The sequence below is a fragment of the Strigops habroptila genome, chromosome 3 (genome assembly GCF_004027225.2).
Source record: "Strigops habroptila isolate Jane chromosome 3, bStrHab1.2.pri, whole genome shotgun sequence".
NCBI classification, from domain to species: Eukaryota; Metazoa; Chordata; class Aves; order Psittaciformes; family Psittacidae; genus Strigops; species Strigops habroptila.
The window spans coordinates 15,775,042-15,790,774 of NC_044279.2; the positions used below are offsets into that span (position 1 = coordinate 15,775,042).

Below are 15,733 nucleotides of genomic sequence, written 5' to 3' on the forward strand. Positions count from 1 at the left end.
CTTAATGGAAAATGTAAAACTAACCTTAACTGAAGGAAATGCTACCAGATCCTTTTGTAATAAACTCAACTTTTCCTTAACTCCATTTTCATTGTTCAGATTAATCTAAGTTATAAAAGAAGCAGCCTTCTAATACAAAGAGAAATCTCTTTCCTTTGCATCTTGTCTGTAAAGGTAATTTCTGATACTCGTCTAGAAGCCCGGCTGTTTGGGTCTCTTAGAGGAGCCCATTAACAGGCAAAGAGTTGGCTTCATTTATTTTTGCTGTTCCAGGAGAATTTATTTCAAAGTCCTTGTGTTACAGAGTATCCAAATGTCTGCTTGAGAGTGTACCTTTAAATTTGCCAGAAATCCAAATAGTAAGTGTAGCTACTGCAGTGAAATGTTATATGGGTTTCCGCAAATACTTACAAGACATGTTTACAGTGTCTGTGGCTTCAAAAAGACATGGAAGCGAGCCATTAAATGTTTTCTCCTTTGCTCTTGTTGCTGGAGGAGACTGAGCTGGGCTCCAAGTCTGAGAGCTGGTAGTAAAAGTAGATTCCATTTTTTAGTTAAATCCTCAAGAGAAGGTAAACTGGTCTGCCTGTGGCTAAGGCTCTCTTTCAACTTTTTTACTGGTTGATATTAACCATCTACTAGAAACAAAATACAGTAAATACAGGTAGAATGTGAATAAACATGTCTTTATAGTGCATTTTATATGTATGAGGCATACTGTGCATTATATGTATGGTCAAATTTAGGATTCATTGCACGCTCTTGGCTACTGCTGACAGTGTCTTTCTGACTAGCTGAGATTTATTAGCCAGATTTTCCACTAGGGGAACCTGGAGCACATGAAAGAGTGGTTTGGAACTCACCGAGTTACACTTCTCAGCCATGCACCTGAGACTGTCACTTATTGTTGCTTAATGAAAGGTTTCGCAAACTAATTTAATTTTTTTTTCTAGGGCAAGTTATTGATGTTGATCATGGAATTATTTGTGAAAATGTTCCTATTATTACTCCGAATGGCGATGTGGTGGTTTCCAGACTGAACTTCAAAGTAAGATGATATGCAGGAATCTTCTGATTGTTGCCATCACATTAACATAAACAACCCAGAATTCATGTACCTTATGTTAAGTACTTGGAGAAGCATATGGATAGAAGGGGAAGTCCAGAAAGGTAGGCATAGTAGCTCAATAGAGGCAGACTTATGTAGTTTATCCTGCTCAAAGAAAGAGAAGAGAGGACTTCTGGTGCTGTGGCCAGGGGAAAACTGACCTGAGATTTTCAAAGGTGCATATGGGATTCTGCATCCATCTTTTCTTAACTTCAGTGAAATTAGGATGCTTTACTCACACAGGCTCCTTTAAAAGTCTGAATTCACAGCATCAGTGAAAAAAATGAATCTATAGTTTTGCATCATCACCACAAAGAGCAGTACTAACTAATAGTTGCCAGCATAGTTCACAAGCCTAACTGTGGAGTCTTGTCTTGGTGAAAATTGCATTGTTCTTAAAAAGCTATTCTAGATACCACTCAGTACCTGCTCACAATTTTGATGGATCACCTTTACCGAATTACTCCCATATATATCCTAATCTTATGTATAAGTGCAGATGTTATTCTTTTAAAAAAGAGTTGGAGTTACCAGAACACTAACGTGAGTAATTCCAGCAGGTCCCTTAATTTAGCTGAAGCAGAGTTTTCCTCTTGCCCCCTCTGTTGGTACAGGAATTAGCGAGCAGGAGGACAGGGTCCTAGCAAAACTTGCAATGGCTTCAGTGGAGGATTTCAGATTTGTAAACTTACAACTTTGTGGTCAAGGACACAGTTATATTTATTCATTTTGCTCAAGGGACAAAACCAACAGAAAACATAGCAGTCAATATATTTATGTAGAGCATAGACAATGAGATAGTGATTTTGCATAAATATACACACATATGTATACAGAGTAATATTCAAATGAGTAAAAACAAGTGCATTGCAGCCAAAATAACACTCACAATTAAACAGGAAAGGGCAAAGTGGAGTAAGTTTTCCAAATAATTTGATTTGGTTCCTGTTGCTTAAACTAATGGCACTGATGGGCATAGCATGCTTTGTACCCTGTTAACACCCTTGCACCTAATCTGCATTACAATATTTCATTCTGACTGTGGTATATTGACATTGTGATATAATCACTGTAGTTTATAGAAATACTCAGACATTATAGTGAAATTCTTTTCATTATTTCAGTCCACATGTTGTATGTAATGCCACTGTTTCCAGAATAGCTGTATAAATATGTTCAGGTAATTAATGAATTTGATAATTTGATACAAATGCTCATGTAACTCCCTCTAGGGGTCTTGTGCCACATATACAGCATAGTGACATCCTTGTGTTTTCATTGCTATTGTAGGTTGAGGAGGGGATGAACCTTTTAATCACTGGACCCAATGGCTGTGGAAAGAGTTCACTCTTCAGAATTTTAAGTGGTTTGTGGCCTGTGTATGGAGGAGTTCTCTACAAACCCCCGCCACAGCACATGTTTTATATACCACAAAGGTATGTGTTTTGCTCAAGGTGATACCTTTTTTCTAGTTACATGAATTTTGACCCTGCTTCTCTCATTTTCCGTCTGTAATATGTACACCCAAGTTAAAAGCTGTTAAGCACAACCTCAGGTGTGTGGAGGGGTAGAGGGTGTTAAAAAAAAAGATCCTTCTCGTTGGTGGTGCAAATCTTCAGTCATTGGAAAGGGCTCATTTGCACTTGAGGTGGAGCCTATGCTCCGCTGATGGCTGAAGTCATGAATGATTGGGACCATGGGGACAGACTAGAATGCAATAGAAATTGTAAACAGAGCTAATAGATCTTAATTCTGACTTCACTTTAAAACCAAAGATCAAAACAAGTAAGAGTGCTTTGGTTCCTAAATGTTAAATTATTCAAAATAATTTTCTGAACTTCAATTTTTACACTACAAGACCAGAATCTAATTCAATATTATCTGCAAATTGCCATTGTAATAATATGTCCCCTTTTCACTAAGGCAAGTATGGCTTTTTTGTGCTTCGTTTGTATTCTGACCTGCTGTAGGAATATCAGAACATCATTTAGTGCAATTGATTCTAGAGTATCTCCTTAGAGACTTCTAACTAGGTTGTTTTGCAAAAGCAAATTCAAACACTGACAATCTTTGATTGCTTTCTGTAGTTCATTGCATCCCATGGGCAAAAGAAATGTTCATGGTACAGTTTGTAGTCTTGTTTAAAAAGTACAAGCTATTAAGCTGAATGGAAAATACTAACTGAGGAGTAGATTTTCCTTGCTGCAGATGAAGGTAATAGAGAACATTTATCTATAATCTTTTCAAATATATGTATAATTTATTGCTAGTCATTGTCATTTTTCTGAGTTACTCAAGAGTTTCATTCAGGAATTTGGAGCAAAATACTTTATTAAATGTTTTTCAAAAGAGCATTTCAGAATTCCCATTGTGCGGGACATTCTTAGAATCAGTTTTATTCTTAGGCAGAACAAAAGCTATTCTGAATCCTTTTATTGTAGAAAATCTTGAGTTTCGGCCACTTCTGTCCTCTGTGTGATCCCAACCCCTTCTCAGCTCAACATTGGAGGCTGGCTTGCCTGCAGCCCTTCCTCTTTACTTATGTCCGTTTATTCTGGTAAAGCGAACAGACTTGTATTGCATTCAGGCAGATTTGCCAGGATGCTTGTTGGGGGGATTGAGTCACATCTGCTGAGTTTTCATTTCCATAAACATGGTTCTTTGCTAGCTGTTTCCCCTAATGTTGCAGTGCTGGGGGAGTTTGTCCAGCAAACCTCTTCTTTGGAATATTTCAAATCTTTTGGTCAGAGTCTGAGATTCAGCCAGTGTCTTTGCAGTCCTCTGTGACCAAAGCCACATAGGGGTTGGCATATCATCATTGCAGTGTACCCTGAAAGTATCACTCATATGCAGTCCATCCTCATAGCTTTTCCCAGGATAAAGGATGCTGCAGTGATGTCTTTGGGACCACTAAGATACATTGCCTTGGCTCAGCTCTGTGTGAGCTCTGTGCTCCTGGAGGGTATTTAAGGCAATACAGAAGTATTCCCTTCCCAAGGAACAGAGCAGAGTCTGGGTAAATGGGGCAACAGTGTGACACAGAGAGCTCTTCTGCAAAACTGCTACACCTTGAATGTGGCTGAAGATTTTGAAGTCTGCTTTTGGGGACAGTTTAGCTGTGTCTGCATGGGTTCTGTAAGTTCAGAAGTGTGGCCTGTCAACCGTAAGTGTCTTGTATTTGGAAAGGGACTGTGGGACTGCTTTTTGTAGGGATTTGTGGGTGAATGCGCCTGAAAGCGCTGGTATAGGACAGCAATCAATCAGATTTGTTTGTTAGGATGTCCTTGAGGATCCTGAGATGCTTTTTTGCCCAATGTATTTGTTCTTTTGGCTTACAGAGTCTTAGATGAATATCTGAGACGCTAAGAGTGACTTGAAAGAGATCCAGTTTGAAATTGAATTTTATGTATTTCTGGACCAGATTCATAACAGATCTGCTGGATTTTTAGGACTTCTGTGTAGATTGCCTTATGTGGTCCAGGCATTTTATTTTCTGCCTGTGTTCCACTTCTGAGTGTTTTAACAGTTCATTTATTTATGGCCTAAATGCATTACACATTCAGTTGGGGTTTTTTGTCTGTCCCTGGCTCTAGAATACATTTAGAATTTCTGTAGTGGTTTGTAAATTGTTCTGAAGTCCCGAAATGAAAGTAGCTTGTTTTGGAAGGTCCTGCTTGTGCAACCATTTTGCTTATTAACCCTGTGCAAATTGCTGCTTGGTCAGGATCACCTTCTGTTTGTTTCTTTTTTGACGTAATTCTAAAACTTCAGATGAAAAGGCAGTGCCCTGCCTACCTTTCAGCATATATGTATTTCAACATAACTTTAGAGAAAACTTACATTCTGGACTCAGAGGATCTGGGAGGTGGTAGGACGATATCACCTGGATTCAACCCACCTCACTCTTTTGTTTGGTGGGTAGGTGAAAACTGTGGTATAGCAGAAGGATCTTGAACTGGTGGATGTCCATCAGAGCAGCCAGTTTGAATGACATCACTGTGAGTAAGTGTATGCATTATGTCTCTGGCCTAAGAACATGGGAGGTGGCTCTCCGTGAGTGGACACAGTTACCACTGAGCCTGGTAAGAGCTTACTCCTGCATGCCTGTGGCTGCATTGAATTCTGTATCAGCCCTCTTTGAATCAAATGTAGGAACCTCAACTGCACATAGTGAATGGTGGAGAAAACAGTGACTACTAAGTAACAAAATACTCCACAGTAAATGGGAGCTCACTGAAAAGATTATTTTTTTCATCTCTGTTTGTAATGTTCCAGCGTAGTATTCCAGAAATGTGTGGGAAATCCTGTGTCCTTGCCAAGTTGAAAAGCTACACGCAAAAGTATGACTTATCAAAAGTGAATTATCTCATTGTATACTCCAAATTTCATCAGCACTGCAAATGTTTTATAGTTAGCTTTATTTAGCAGTATGTAGGCAGTATGTAGGCTTTAAAACAGAGCCTTAAGCATATCTATCTTTTTATCTTTTTAGATTGCTTAGCATTATTATATTAGGGGTTTTTTTAGATTTTACTTGAATCATTGTGAGATTTCATTTTTGCCCCCTTATATAGGGCCAGGCCATGCAGAATTTGTCCTTAATCAGTCACAGTTCTGGTGGATGCTGATGGGACAAACTGCCCTTTGGGGAGCAGGGAGAGAGAAGCCCAGGGATTTCTCTAGAGTGTGGCTCTGCCGATGGCTGTGACAGGCCAGCCATTGGCAGGCCAGCCTCCAAAGAGGAGGGTTCTTTAAGAGGCTTTAAACAGTCCAGCATCATGCTGGGGCCAGAAGCAGTTTGCTTTCAAGGATGGATCAGTGCTAGGAACTGGTCACAGCTCAACAAGTTGTCATGTCTTATTGGAGCCTCAGTGACTCGCAGAGTGTTGTGCTCTTGCCCCTTCTACTTCTCCGTCCCTCTTTTGCAAAGTAAAATTCATTAACCACTTCTTTGTGTTCATCTTTTAATGAACTGGTCAAGAAGGTGGCATGAATGAAAAAATAAATGTTTGTGGGTGCTCTACTTGGTAAGTAATCATGATTTAAATCAGAATTCAGAAACATCATTTTAAATAACGAATAACAAAACCGCATAGTGAGTAGCATGAGTAGTGATGCTAAAGATGTGACCACAAGATGCATATGTAGCACTTAGGGAATTAAAGAAGCAGTCAATCCTTTCACAGTGCATCAGGAGTGTATCTGAAGGTAGCCTGGTATTTCCAGACTGTGTCCCGTTCCTCCTTGGTTGGTCTTAAACATGGGAGGAGACTCCATCTCTGAGGAATTGATGAGCTCTAGCATACAATTTCTTCTAACAATTACTTCAGCTTTTCTTGCTCTCCAACTAAAAGTCTCAGCTTCTTGATTTGTAAGGAAACACAGATTCTGCACTTTGGCTCTCATTTCCTTAGTTGTCTGTTGTTTGATGTAAACTCCAGCAGAATTGCATATCTACATACTTGCAGGTTACCTTGACAGGTATACTCCTCAGTGTCTCTTCACCATAAAACTACAGTAAAGCTGTAATCACTACTGGGTTATTGATATAAATTACTCATCATTTTCAGACAGCTGTGGAGGAATGTCTCGTGCAATCTCTGTTGGTTCCAGAACCTTTTATCACAACTCTTCAGTCTTCCTAGCACAGCACAAATCTGAAATGTCTGTCAGAATTCTTTCTGTCTTTCTTGAGGACTGATTCACTGATTCACTTTCATAGAGCTCGGAGTAATTCTTAATCCACTGTACTTCTTTCTCCTGGTCCATTGTTACTGTTTTTTCTCTCCAGCTTGCTTCTACTGTAATTTGGGTATTTTTGTGAGAGGTGTGTTTCTCCAGTTTATGCATAGTTTCTCTGTAATTCTGTGTGCCATTTTAATAGAAGACCAACCCTGACCACTTTCTCGGTGGTCGTAGTGATGGTGCAATTCTGTATTCTCTCTTTGTATTGCTCATTCAAGTAGATCCCTAATATTTCTTTCCTTCAACACCAGGCTTATATGCCCTAAAATGGAGGCAACTAAAGTTGCACTAGCACCAAAAGTTTGTTCTTCATCATTTAAGATTTATATAACTAAATCTTGCTGCCTTCTTATTAATGCTAGGACAGTATGGAACATAACAGTTTAAAGGTTTATCTGGCCCACCTAAGCTCTTTGGTTTTGCAGACATCGGCTTTGTTTCTGGTATTTTATCTGGGGTTCCTTTACAAGTCTTTTCCTGTCTGGTGTTTTTCCTTCTCTATTCTAAAAATATCCTTGGCTACTAAACAAAATTGCATCAGCTACGAAGATATAGTTCCTCTCCTTAACTCTGTTGGGTAATCCAAATGTCTGAAGTTATTTGTCTCAAGTAGTCCAAGGGTATTCATTATGTGGATGAAACCAAGCAAGGACATTTCGGTTCTAAGTGGTATAAATAATAAAGTGATAAGATGAAAACAATTTTTACGTTTTAAACACGTGAAACTTTGAAGATTATAGTGTGATTCAAATGTTGTCTTGAGCATGGAGGTATTTAGTAGTGGCCACTGTCATTAAAATATGGTTGTTTCCTAAGAGAATTCTTGCTTACCTAAACAATTTAATCTTGCAAAATTGTTGTGTTACTTTCATATGTAATACAGGGTATCTGAAAGTATGTGCATGTGTAATAGGTATATATGTATGATTCTTCTGTACTAAACTACTTTCTCTTTAGCTTGTGGTCTGTTAGAGAAGTAGCCCAAATTAAGTTCCATGCAAATAGGCCTGTGTGAGTTCTTTTGCCTCATCCCATTTAAATTGGCACAGATGTCTCTATGATATATTTATTTTGCAGATCCTAATTTCTCGTCAGCTCATACTGCTCTGTCTATAACTATGATCCCTTTAACTGGGTCAGCTGGAGTTAAACTGTACTCTGCTCATGCCAACACCGCACTAGCATTGTCACTACCCTTCAGCACTTTGCTGATAGTACACCACCACATTGACTTCTTCCTTCAGTACTTTGCCATCAGTTCATACAGTTCATATCATGCTATATAGATATCTACTCCCTTGCACACTGCATCTATCTGTCATACTTACTGTTATCAAGCTCCTTTTAAATATGTTTATTTCCAAAGTTCACCACTTATCTGACAGGTGAGATAAAGGTCTGTGGTAGACAGTGTTATCACAAAATATGACATACCATGCTTCAATTATGCATACTATTTTGATATATGTTTGCTTTAACAAATGGCCTGCTACTTTGTATCTTCATTTTTCTTTTTTTAAAGGAGTCAATTCAAGACAGGTTAACTCAGTGTTCTGCTGTTCATTGAAAAGTGTGGTCTAGCATCTGAGAGGGCTGTTAGGCTACCCCCTCAGCCAGGGCACAGCTTTTCCTGATTCATCTTACTGGGACTTGTCTAGAAATCCTTGCACTTCTCCTTCCTGACTGAGGGAAGGCCTGTCTTGTCTCACCTAGAACAGAAAAGTTCTTGTCTTGCTGCCCTGTAGGTTAGCTAAAGCTTTGCCTGCCAGGATCACTGAGAGACCCCTCTGTTTCCACTGAAGGCTCCCTTGCAGCTCTAAGGTTTGAAGGTTTTTAACTAGGTCTGTGTGCTGACTGATCACAGGTAATGACAGGACCTCTTGGTAGCACATTGTGAAGAAGATTCACCTACGCTCATAGTCAGAGACGGAAAATGGCTTTATGGATTAGCTGCTGCTGCCTTTCAAGCCATGCAAGGTGCCTTCCTTACTGGCCAGACAGAAGAGTCAGCTAATTAAAGCACAGCTTACAAATCTTTACTGTTATTAGGCAAAGTGTTGCAGAAATCCCAGACTGAAGGCTTTACTCAGCTTGCTGCATTGGGGTTTAGTTTAGATTTAAAATGTATTTACATAAATCCAGTGCCAATTTGAAAGGCTACAGCTAAACTCATGTTTGTGAAGAGCTTCAGCATGCTCTGGGGTTTTGGTCCTTCAGTCCCTTCAGACTCATGGCATGTCTGGAGCAAGTTGTGGCTATTGGAGATACCATGATGTCTAAACGTGGGTGAGGAATTTGAAATGTGTTAATGCATACTCAGTTTTTACTCCATATGGAGACTAGTGCTTTTCCTAGAAGGCAGTTGTCTGAAGCACAGAAGCTAGTACCATACTTGATACAAATGAAGACCCTTGTTGACAAGGTTTGAATCACCAGGGAAGTCCAAGCTTGATTTGGTACAGAGATTTCAGTATCACCTCTTGCTTACTGGTGGCCTTTTCAGTTGAAGCAGGTTCTATTATCACCTTCTGTATAGATGGATGGAGAGGTGTCATTCTCCAGACTCATGAAGATGTCTCACTTAAAGCACAATGTGGTCACTTCTCTTGGTGCAAGCCAAGTCCCTTTTATTTGGGATCCACATAAGAACTTGATCATTCAGAGGATTAACGCCCACTCAGTAACTCAGTGCATTCCTACCAAGATACACAGAGGTATAATGTGAAGTGCTATCAGCTGCATTTCTGATTAAATACCTTGATGTGTATGCCATTAAAAAGTGAAATCCATTCTTGTAATCAAAGCAGCATCCTTCCTATTTTGAGTAATGCTTCTGTACTAAGCATGTAAATCTTGCTTCAGCTCCTGCACGAATTCCTTCATTTACATTCCTTTAAGATGTTTTCCTCAAGAGCTAAACTTTTGTCTGTGAGGATGCCCAGTTGCAGCAATAATTCTCCTAGGATCTCTGGCAATCAGCTGCCCTATATTTCATAACATTTTGGACACCATGTTCTTGCCAGCATGAGCTTGCAATGCCTCCACCCCCTACTTGCTTCTTTTGATAGGATTTTGAATATCAAAAGTTCTTACTCAGTGTCAATAATTACATGTTGCCTGTACCACCTTCCCAGGCATGCATGTATGTGCCAGACTATTTATGGAACTTCATTTAAAAGGTGGTAAAAGTAGGCTTTGAAGTTGTTTTTTTTAAATACATTGTCAGGTTAAGCTTGCCAAACATTTATAAATGTGAAGTCACTAAATAGATTATAAGAACTGAGTATGTGGCTGGTATTTATAGGATGCATCCAGCAAAGCAGTTAATCTGTTCTGAGTTCATTTTGCTGAGACTAACAGCTCACTTGCCTTTAAAATTTAGTTTTGATAGCAGTGCCAAGGGAACAAATTCACCTACAGGTCAACTGAGACCACTGTGTAACTTAACAGTGATATGGACAAACTTGCATGTTAGGGAGTAATCTGGTGGTTGTGTTTACATGACTTCGTTTCTGCAGAGAAGTGCCATTACTGTGTCCAGCTTGGGCGATTACCCCCAGCTTAATGCCGTACATTGCAACTGTGCAACAAAGGATCTTTGACAGATGGACAGAATGGCAAATGTTTACTATTTCAGTAATGTTTTACCTGGGAGAGCATGCTTCAGAAGCTTTGTATCAAATTATGAGAAACAACATGGCTACATAACACTAGGAAAAGTAAACTACGAAACCTGCCTGGCATAAAAAGCTTGATATGAACAGACTGAAAGGGTGCTGGCTTTTTGTGAGAGGAGGACAGCTCAAACTTCTAATAACTTCTTATTAGAACTGTACGATCTTCTCTAGGAAGAAGTCCTTTCTCCTCCTTCTTAATAGAGTTTTCAATCAGAAACTCTTATTACAGTGCCCTATGCTTTTAAATGTCCAAATAGCAGGCATAGACAACACTTCTCTCTTGACGAGAAGGTAATAGTCCTTCCCATGGACTATAGGCTCTGCCTTTTGCCTGCCCCGTTGTCCTGGGCTCCAGAACCGTGTCCCAGCTCCAAGGTGAACTGGACCTTCAGCCCTCTCCCAGCCTCTCCATGGTCTGCTCACTCAGACATATTTCTTAGGGTATAGTCCTGTGTTTGCCTCCCTTCTCCAATTCACTATGGTTTCAAAGGAAAGTGTTAAGTTTTATTCAGTGTGGTGATGCTGCTCTGCATTTCTTGGAGACAATGCAGTATTCACTAGTAACTGCTCACGTTCCAGAGAGACTATTAGCCATTTTTTTTATACAAGCGTTCCATCATCACACAACGAGTTAAAGCAATAAACCATCGACTCATACACCAAAGGTCTTTGGTCATACACTGATTTGTCTTTGTTCATTTAGGCAGTTAAAAGTTAGACATCTTTGTTGATGCCAGTACAAAAGGTATTCAAACTGTGTAATGCATTAATTAAAATTCCTTTTATTAGAGATAAGGAATAAGTTGATAGCATAGATAATCACAAAATCACAGAATGGCTGAGGTTGGAAGAAACCTCTGGAGATCATCTGGTCCAATCCCTGTGCTCAAGCAAGGCCACCTAGAGCTGTTTGCCCAGGACCATGTCCAGACAACTTTTGAGTATCTCCAAGAACTGAGACTCCACAGCCTTTCTGGGCAACTTGTCTCAATGCTTGATCACTCTCACAGTGAAAAACTGTTTCCTGATGTTAAGAGGGAACCTCCCGTGTTTCAGTTTGTGCCCATTGCCTCTGGGCACCACTGAAAAAGGCCTGGCTCTGTCTTCTTTACACCCTTCGTTCCAATGTTTATATACATTGGTGAGATCCCCCGAGCCTTCTCTTCTCCAGGCTAAACAGCCCCAGCTCTCCCAGCCTTCCCTTATAGGAGAAATGCTCCAGTCCCTTCATCATCTTTGTCGCACTTCTGTCTCACCAGATGCTAGGAACCCAGCACTGTGCACCATCAGACAGACCTCTAGTCAGAGCATGGCAGGCTGCACTTGATCCCATCTGTACTAAGGTTCGTTGGCATTATGGTCTTTAGCACTCCGGTAGGATTTTCTTAGCAGTAAACAGTTCCATTTATCATTTCCACTGTCAAACAAAGGATGTTAGCATGAGAACATGCTGTTTCACTTCAAGATAAAGACAAGGACACACAGGTGGTGTAATTGCTGGCGCCAAGTAGGAGCTGCTTGCAGGCTCCTCCGTTATGATTAGCTGGCAAAATTTATTCTGTGGCCAAGTGATAAGTGCAGCAGAGCACTGGCATGAAGGCCAAGTTACATGTGCAGCACAGCGCAACACAGTACAGCAAAGTATAGCACAGGCCCATGCCCACTCAGGTCAACTGTTCTGTGGATCCCTAACTCCTCAATACACAATAGTCTTCCAGTTCAGATCACTGCAGCTGTTCATCCTGTGTCCTAGGACAAATGTCTAAGACACATGAGACCTACCAGAGGTACCAGTTTACTACAGGACTCCAAAGAGAGTCTCAGGTGACTAACTCAGACTCAGATAAGTAGCTTTTAGGTGAGATGAGTCTCTTCTGCAAATAATGCTGAGTAGTCCCCAGAACACGAGATTTTCAGTTCTTTGTTCTTGAGTCATTAATTATATGATGGTCTCGTGGGAGCCTGTAGCAGGTGAATATTTTCTGCAGTTCAGCATGTGTGCACTAGCCTAGTTTAGATGGGAGTATGCCTTTCCCAAGAGGAAAGAGTTTTCCAGGCTTGTTTATCTGCCTAATGTTTTGCATTAATTATACCCTATCAATTTTAGTTTCTGCTAGAGATTACTACAGCTCCCTTGTGGCGACTCCAGGTACCTATAACGCTTGTAAAATGGCTATAATAGTATTCCAGGTATCCATATACATGGTGTGCCTCTGTGTTCTGCACTGTCATGTTCTGTCCTGTGTAATGCAGTGTTTCACAGAGGATCAGGGAGGGAAGTCAGTGCAGTATGTGACTTCTCACTTGTTGGCAGGCTGTTTCGCTGGAGACACATTATTGTTCTAGTATTACTTGCACATTCATATGCCAGTGCATGGGAAAAGAACTATGCCATGGACAACTAAGCATTACAGACACCCAGAGCAAAAGCAGCCTCTGCTCTAGAGGTTTCACTGTCTGCACTTCCTCTTCCCTGTGAAGTAAGGAGTCACTTCTCATCTGCAAAACCATCAATAATTCGGGATCTTTCTAAAAGAGGGAAACTTCCCTGCTCATTTTGTTACATTGTTGTGATAAAAGTCAGAAACGCCTCTTAGGCTGGGGTATGCCTGGTGGGACTGGCAGGCTGCACTCTTGTCCAGAGCAGCTCATTGTTCTTTTTGCATTTCATTAATCTTCAAGATCATCCATCCAAATAATCCTTTTATCACCAGGACTGCCAAAAGTATGATAAGACTGGGCCTGCAAAAATTGGATGTTTAAGAAATGGAGAGTATATTTCCTTTATTTGGCTGGCTGGTTGATTTGATTCATTGCAGGAGGTATAATTATTTCAGATTGCATGAGCCGCTTGTATTTTGTAGAAATATTCTGGGATTTGTTTTTAATTATACATGTGTTCTTGTGGCCTTTTCTGTTGTCTCACAAAATACAAATAGATTAAACTGAATAATGGTGTAAATTGTTCACCTTAAGCTTTTATGCCATCTGACCAGTTCTAATTTTATTGTAAATGATCTTGGTAATGGTGAATAAGTAAATCATGAGATTAGATGATATCTGAGCATGAATAGAGCTTTAAATTAAAGGTGTCTTTTACCTTTCTGGTTCTTATTTCCTCCCAGATAATTTTCTTGCAGAGATGTGCATAGCTTCTTTGCAAAGGAAGCCACAGATTGATTAGCGTGGGGTTTTTTCAGCCTTTGATATCAGATTCTAATTATATGCATTGAGAATTCAGCCTTTCATTCTGTGCGTTTCATTTCCTGTTAACTAAGTTAATGGCTATAAGGTGATTGAATTCCACTCTGGTAACTGATCTATCTGAAATATTTAGAGGATGGTCATGGCTAGTTCTGTATGAGTGTAGAGGAGAGTTGAGTGTAGGGTATTTTAAAGAAAGATCAATTATTTATATCTTTAGAAGGGTTACTGTAACCTTAGCTGGCCCTAAAATCCCTTGAACTAGATACAACACAGTAACCTGAGCTTGTGGCTTTTTTAACATTTTGCTAAATATTATATTATTTATTGTTTTTTAACTCTTTGGTAATACCACCTTCTGTGTGAGAGCTACTTACTGCTTTTATGAGAGCTACAGTGCTACTTAAGAACTTTACTCACGTTCATTGAAGACCTTTTATTTCCTCAAAGTTGTAGAGGTGCTGCCGTCATTATTTTTTGGCTGTTTATTTTATTGATGATATCAAAGAACTATGAGGAACCCAGATCACTTAGTGGAGGTTGGGGTTTCTTGAGCATCACTGTTCATCAAGCTTGGCTGCTGTTGAAAACCATGGAGTTTTTACTATTGACCTTAATCAGGAGCATAGCAAGAGCTGGAGTTCTGCTGAGGTGATTCCAGCCGAGGTGTTACAACACCAGAAAATGAGGATCTTGGCATCAGAAAGGTGATGGAAGGTTCTAAATATAGGTGGATCCCTGAGATAGTCAAGCAAAGATTTAAGGCTTTTGGAAAAGTATCAAAAAAAAAAAGTAGTGGGTAAAGGGAGCCACCTAGAGTTAATCCACAGGAATCTCTAAATATAAATGTATGTCTGAACTGCCTTTTACTGAAGTTTGGGTGCCAAACTGAGAACTAAATATTAAACCCTTTTATCTATAACAAGCTCTCTCCTGAGACCAGCCACCTAAATAAGATTAGAAGCCCCTTTAATATATTTTTACAATGCTTCTGAAGGATTAGGATAGTTACTGCATTTTATATTAAAGAGCATTGGGGGGAAAAGGAATAGCATAAATAACATATGTCACAAGGAACTGGTACTAAAGTCTCTCTCTTTCCAATTGAAGACTCTCGCTAGTGTAGTTATCATTAGGCTCTTTCCAGTAACTCTCTTCTGACACATTATTCCTGCCTCTTAGCAGGAGTTTTCTTGCTTCAGTGTGAAGATTAGAAGGTGCCCTCCCTTTGACTCTTCTTTAGCCTGGACTCTAGCCTAGAAAAATGGGAATCTGATGCCCTGCAAGCTGGGAAGAACTTAGCTTGAACCCAGTTCTTGGAAGAAATTTGCTAACCGTTAGCTTGTCATACAGCCCTTCATCTTGCATCTCTAGTAGCTGCTTTTTTGTGTGCTGGGCTTAAAGATGTTGCTTTTGTATTCCATGCTGTACTGGACCTTCTGGGGAATTAGACAGCATTTGGGCACAGTTGTAGATATGAGCTGTGCTCTTGGCTTTCTGGGCTGGAGATTCTTCAGCGCAAGCACTGACTCCTTGCAATCTTCCAGGTTTCCTGGGAAGACACCTCCATGGCTGGAGCTTGAGCTATCTTAAATAGAGGTACCTAAATTTGGAATACATTTTATTTTAGATGTCAAAGCAAGCACTCTGACTTGCACTCTGAAGCCATCCAAATCTCCTTTGAAAATGCAAGCTGCAATTTATACAAAAAGGAGAATCCTAGGTGTGGTGTTCCCCTTTCTCCCTCCCACTTGGATCTACTAGAGAGGCATTTTGTCAGCCAGAGACAGAAACTTAAAGGATGGATCAGTCAAGAATTTACAGTCACATTACGCATAATTTTCCCACATAACTTTTCACGTCTATGAAAATAATAGTGCAATAATAACTGCAAACACACTTGGACAGCAAATGGCAAGTCAGGTCCTGATTGCCCAGTTGGGGCCATGCAGGTGGGTTCCAGAATCACAAGCCACATGTTTTTAGACTTTACCTTCCG

The 15,733-nt window shown here is 40.0% G+C and overlaps 1 protein-coding gene across 1 annotated transcript in view; it reads left to right on the plus strand.

Moving 5' to 3' along the window:
• Positions 1-15,733, plus strand: part of ABCD2 (ATP binding cassette subfamily D member 2) — a 47,262-nt gene that overhangs the window by 12,623 nt on the left and 18,906 nt on the right. Inside the window, exons 5-6 of the mRNA XM_030479332.1 lie at positions 954-1,048; positions 2,399-2,544. Coding sequence (XP_030335192.1) covers positions 954-1,048; positions 2,399-2,544 — 241 coding nt within the window. The remainder of the gene's footprint in view (positions 1-953; positions 1,049-2,398; positions 2,545-15,733) is intronic.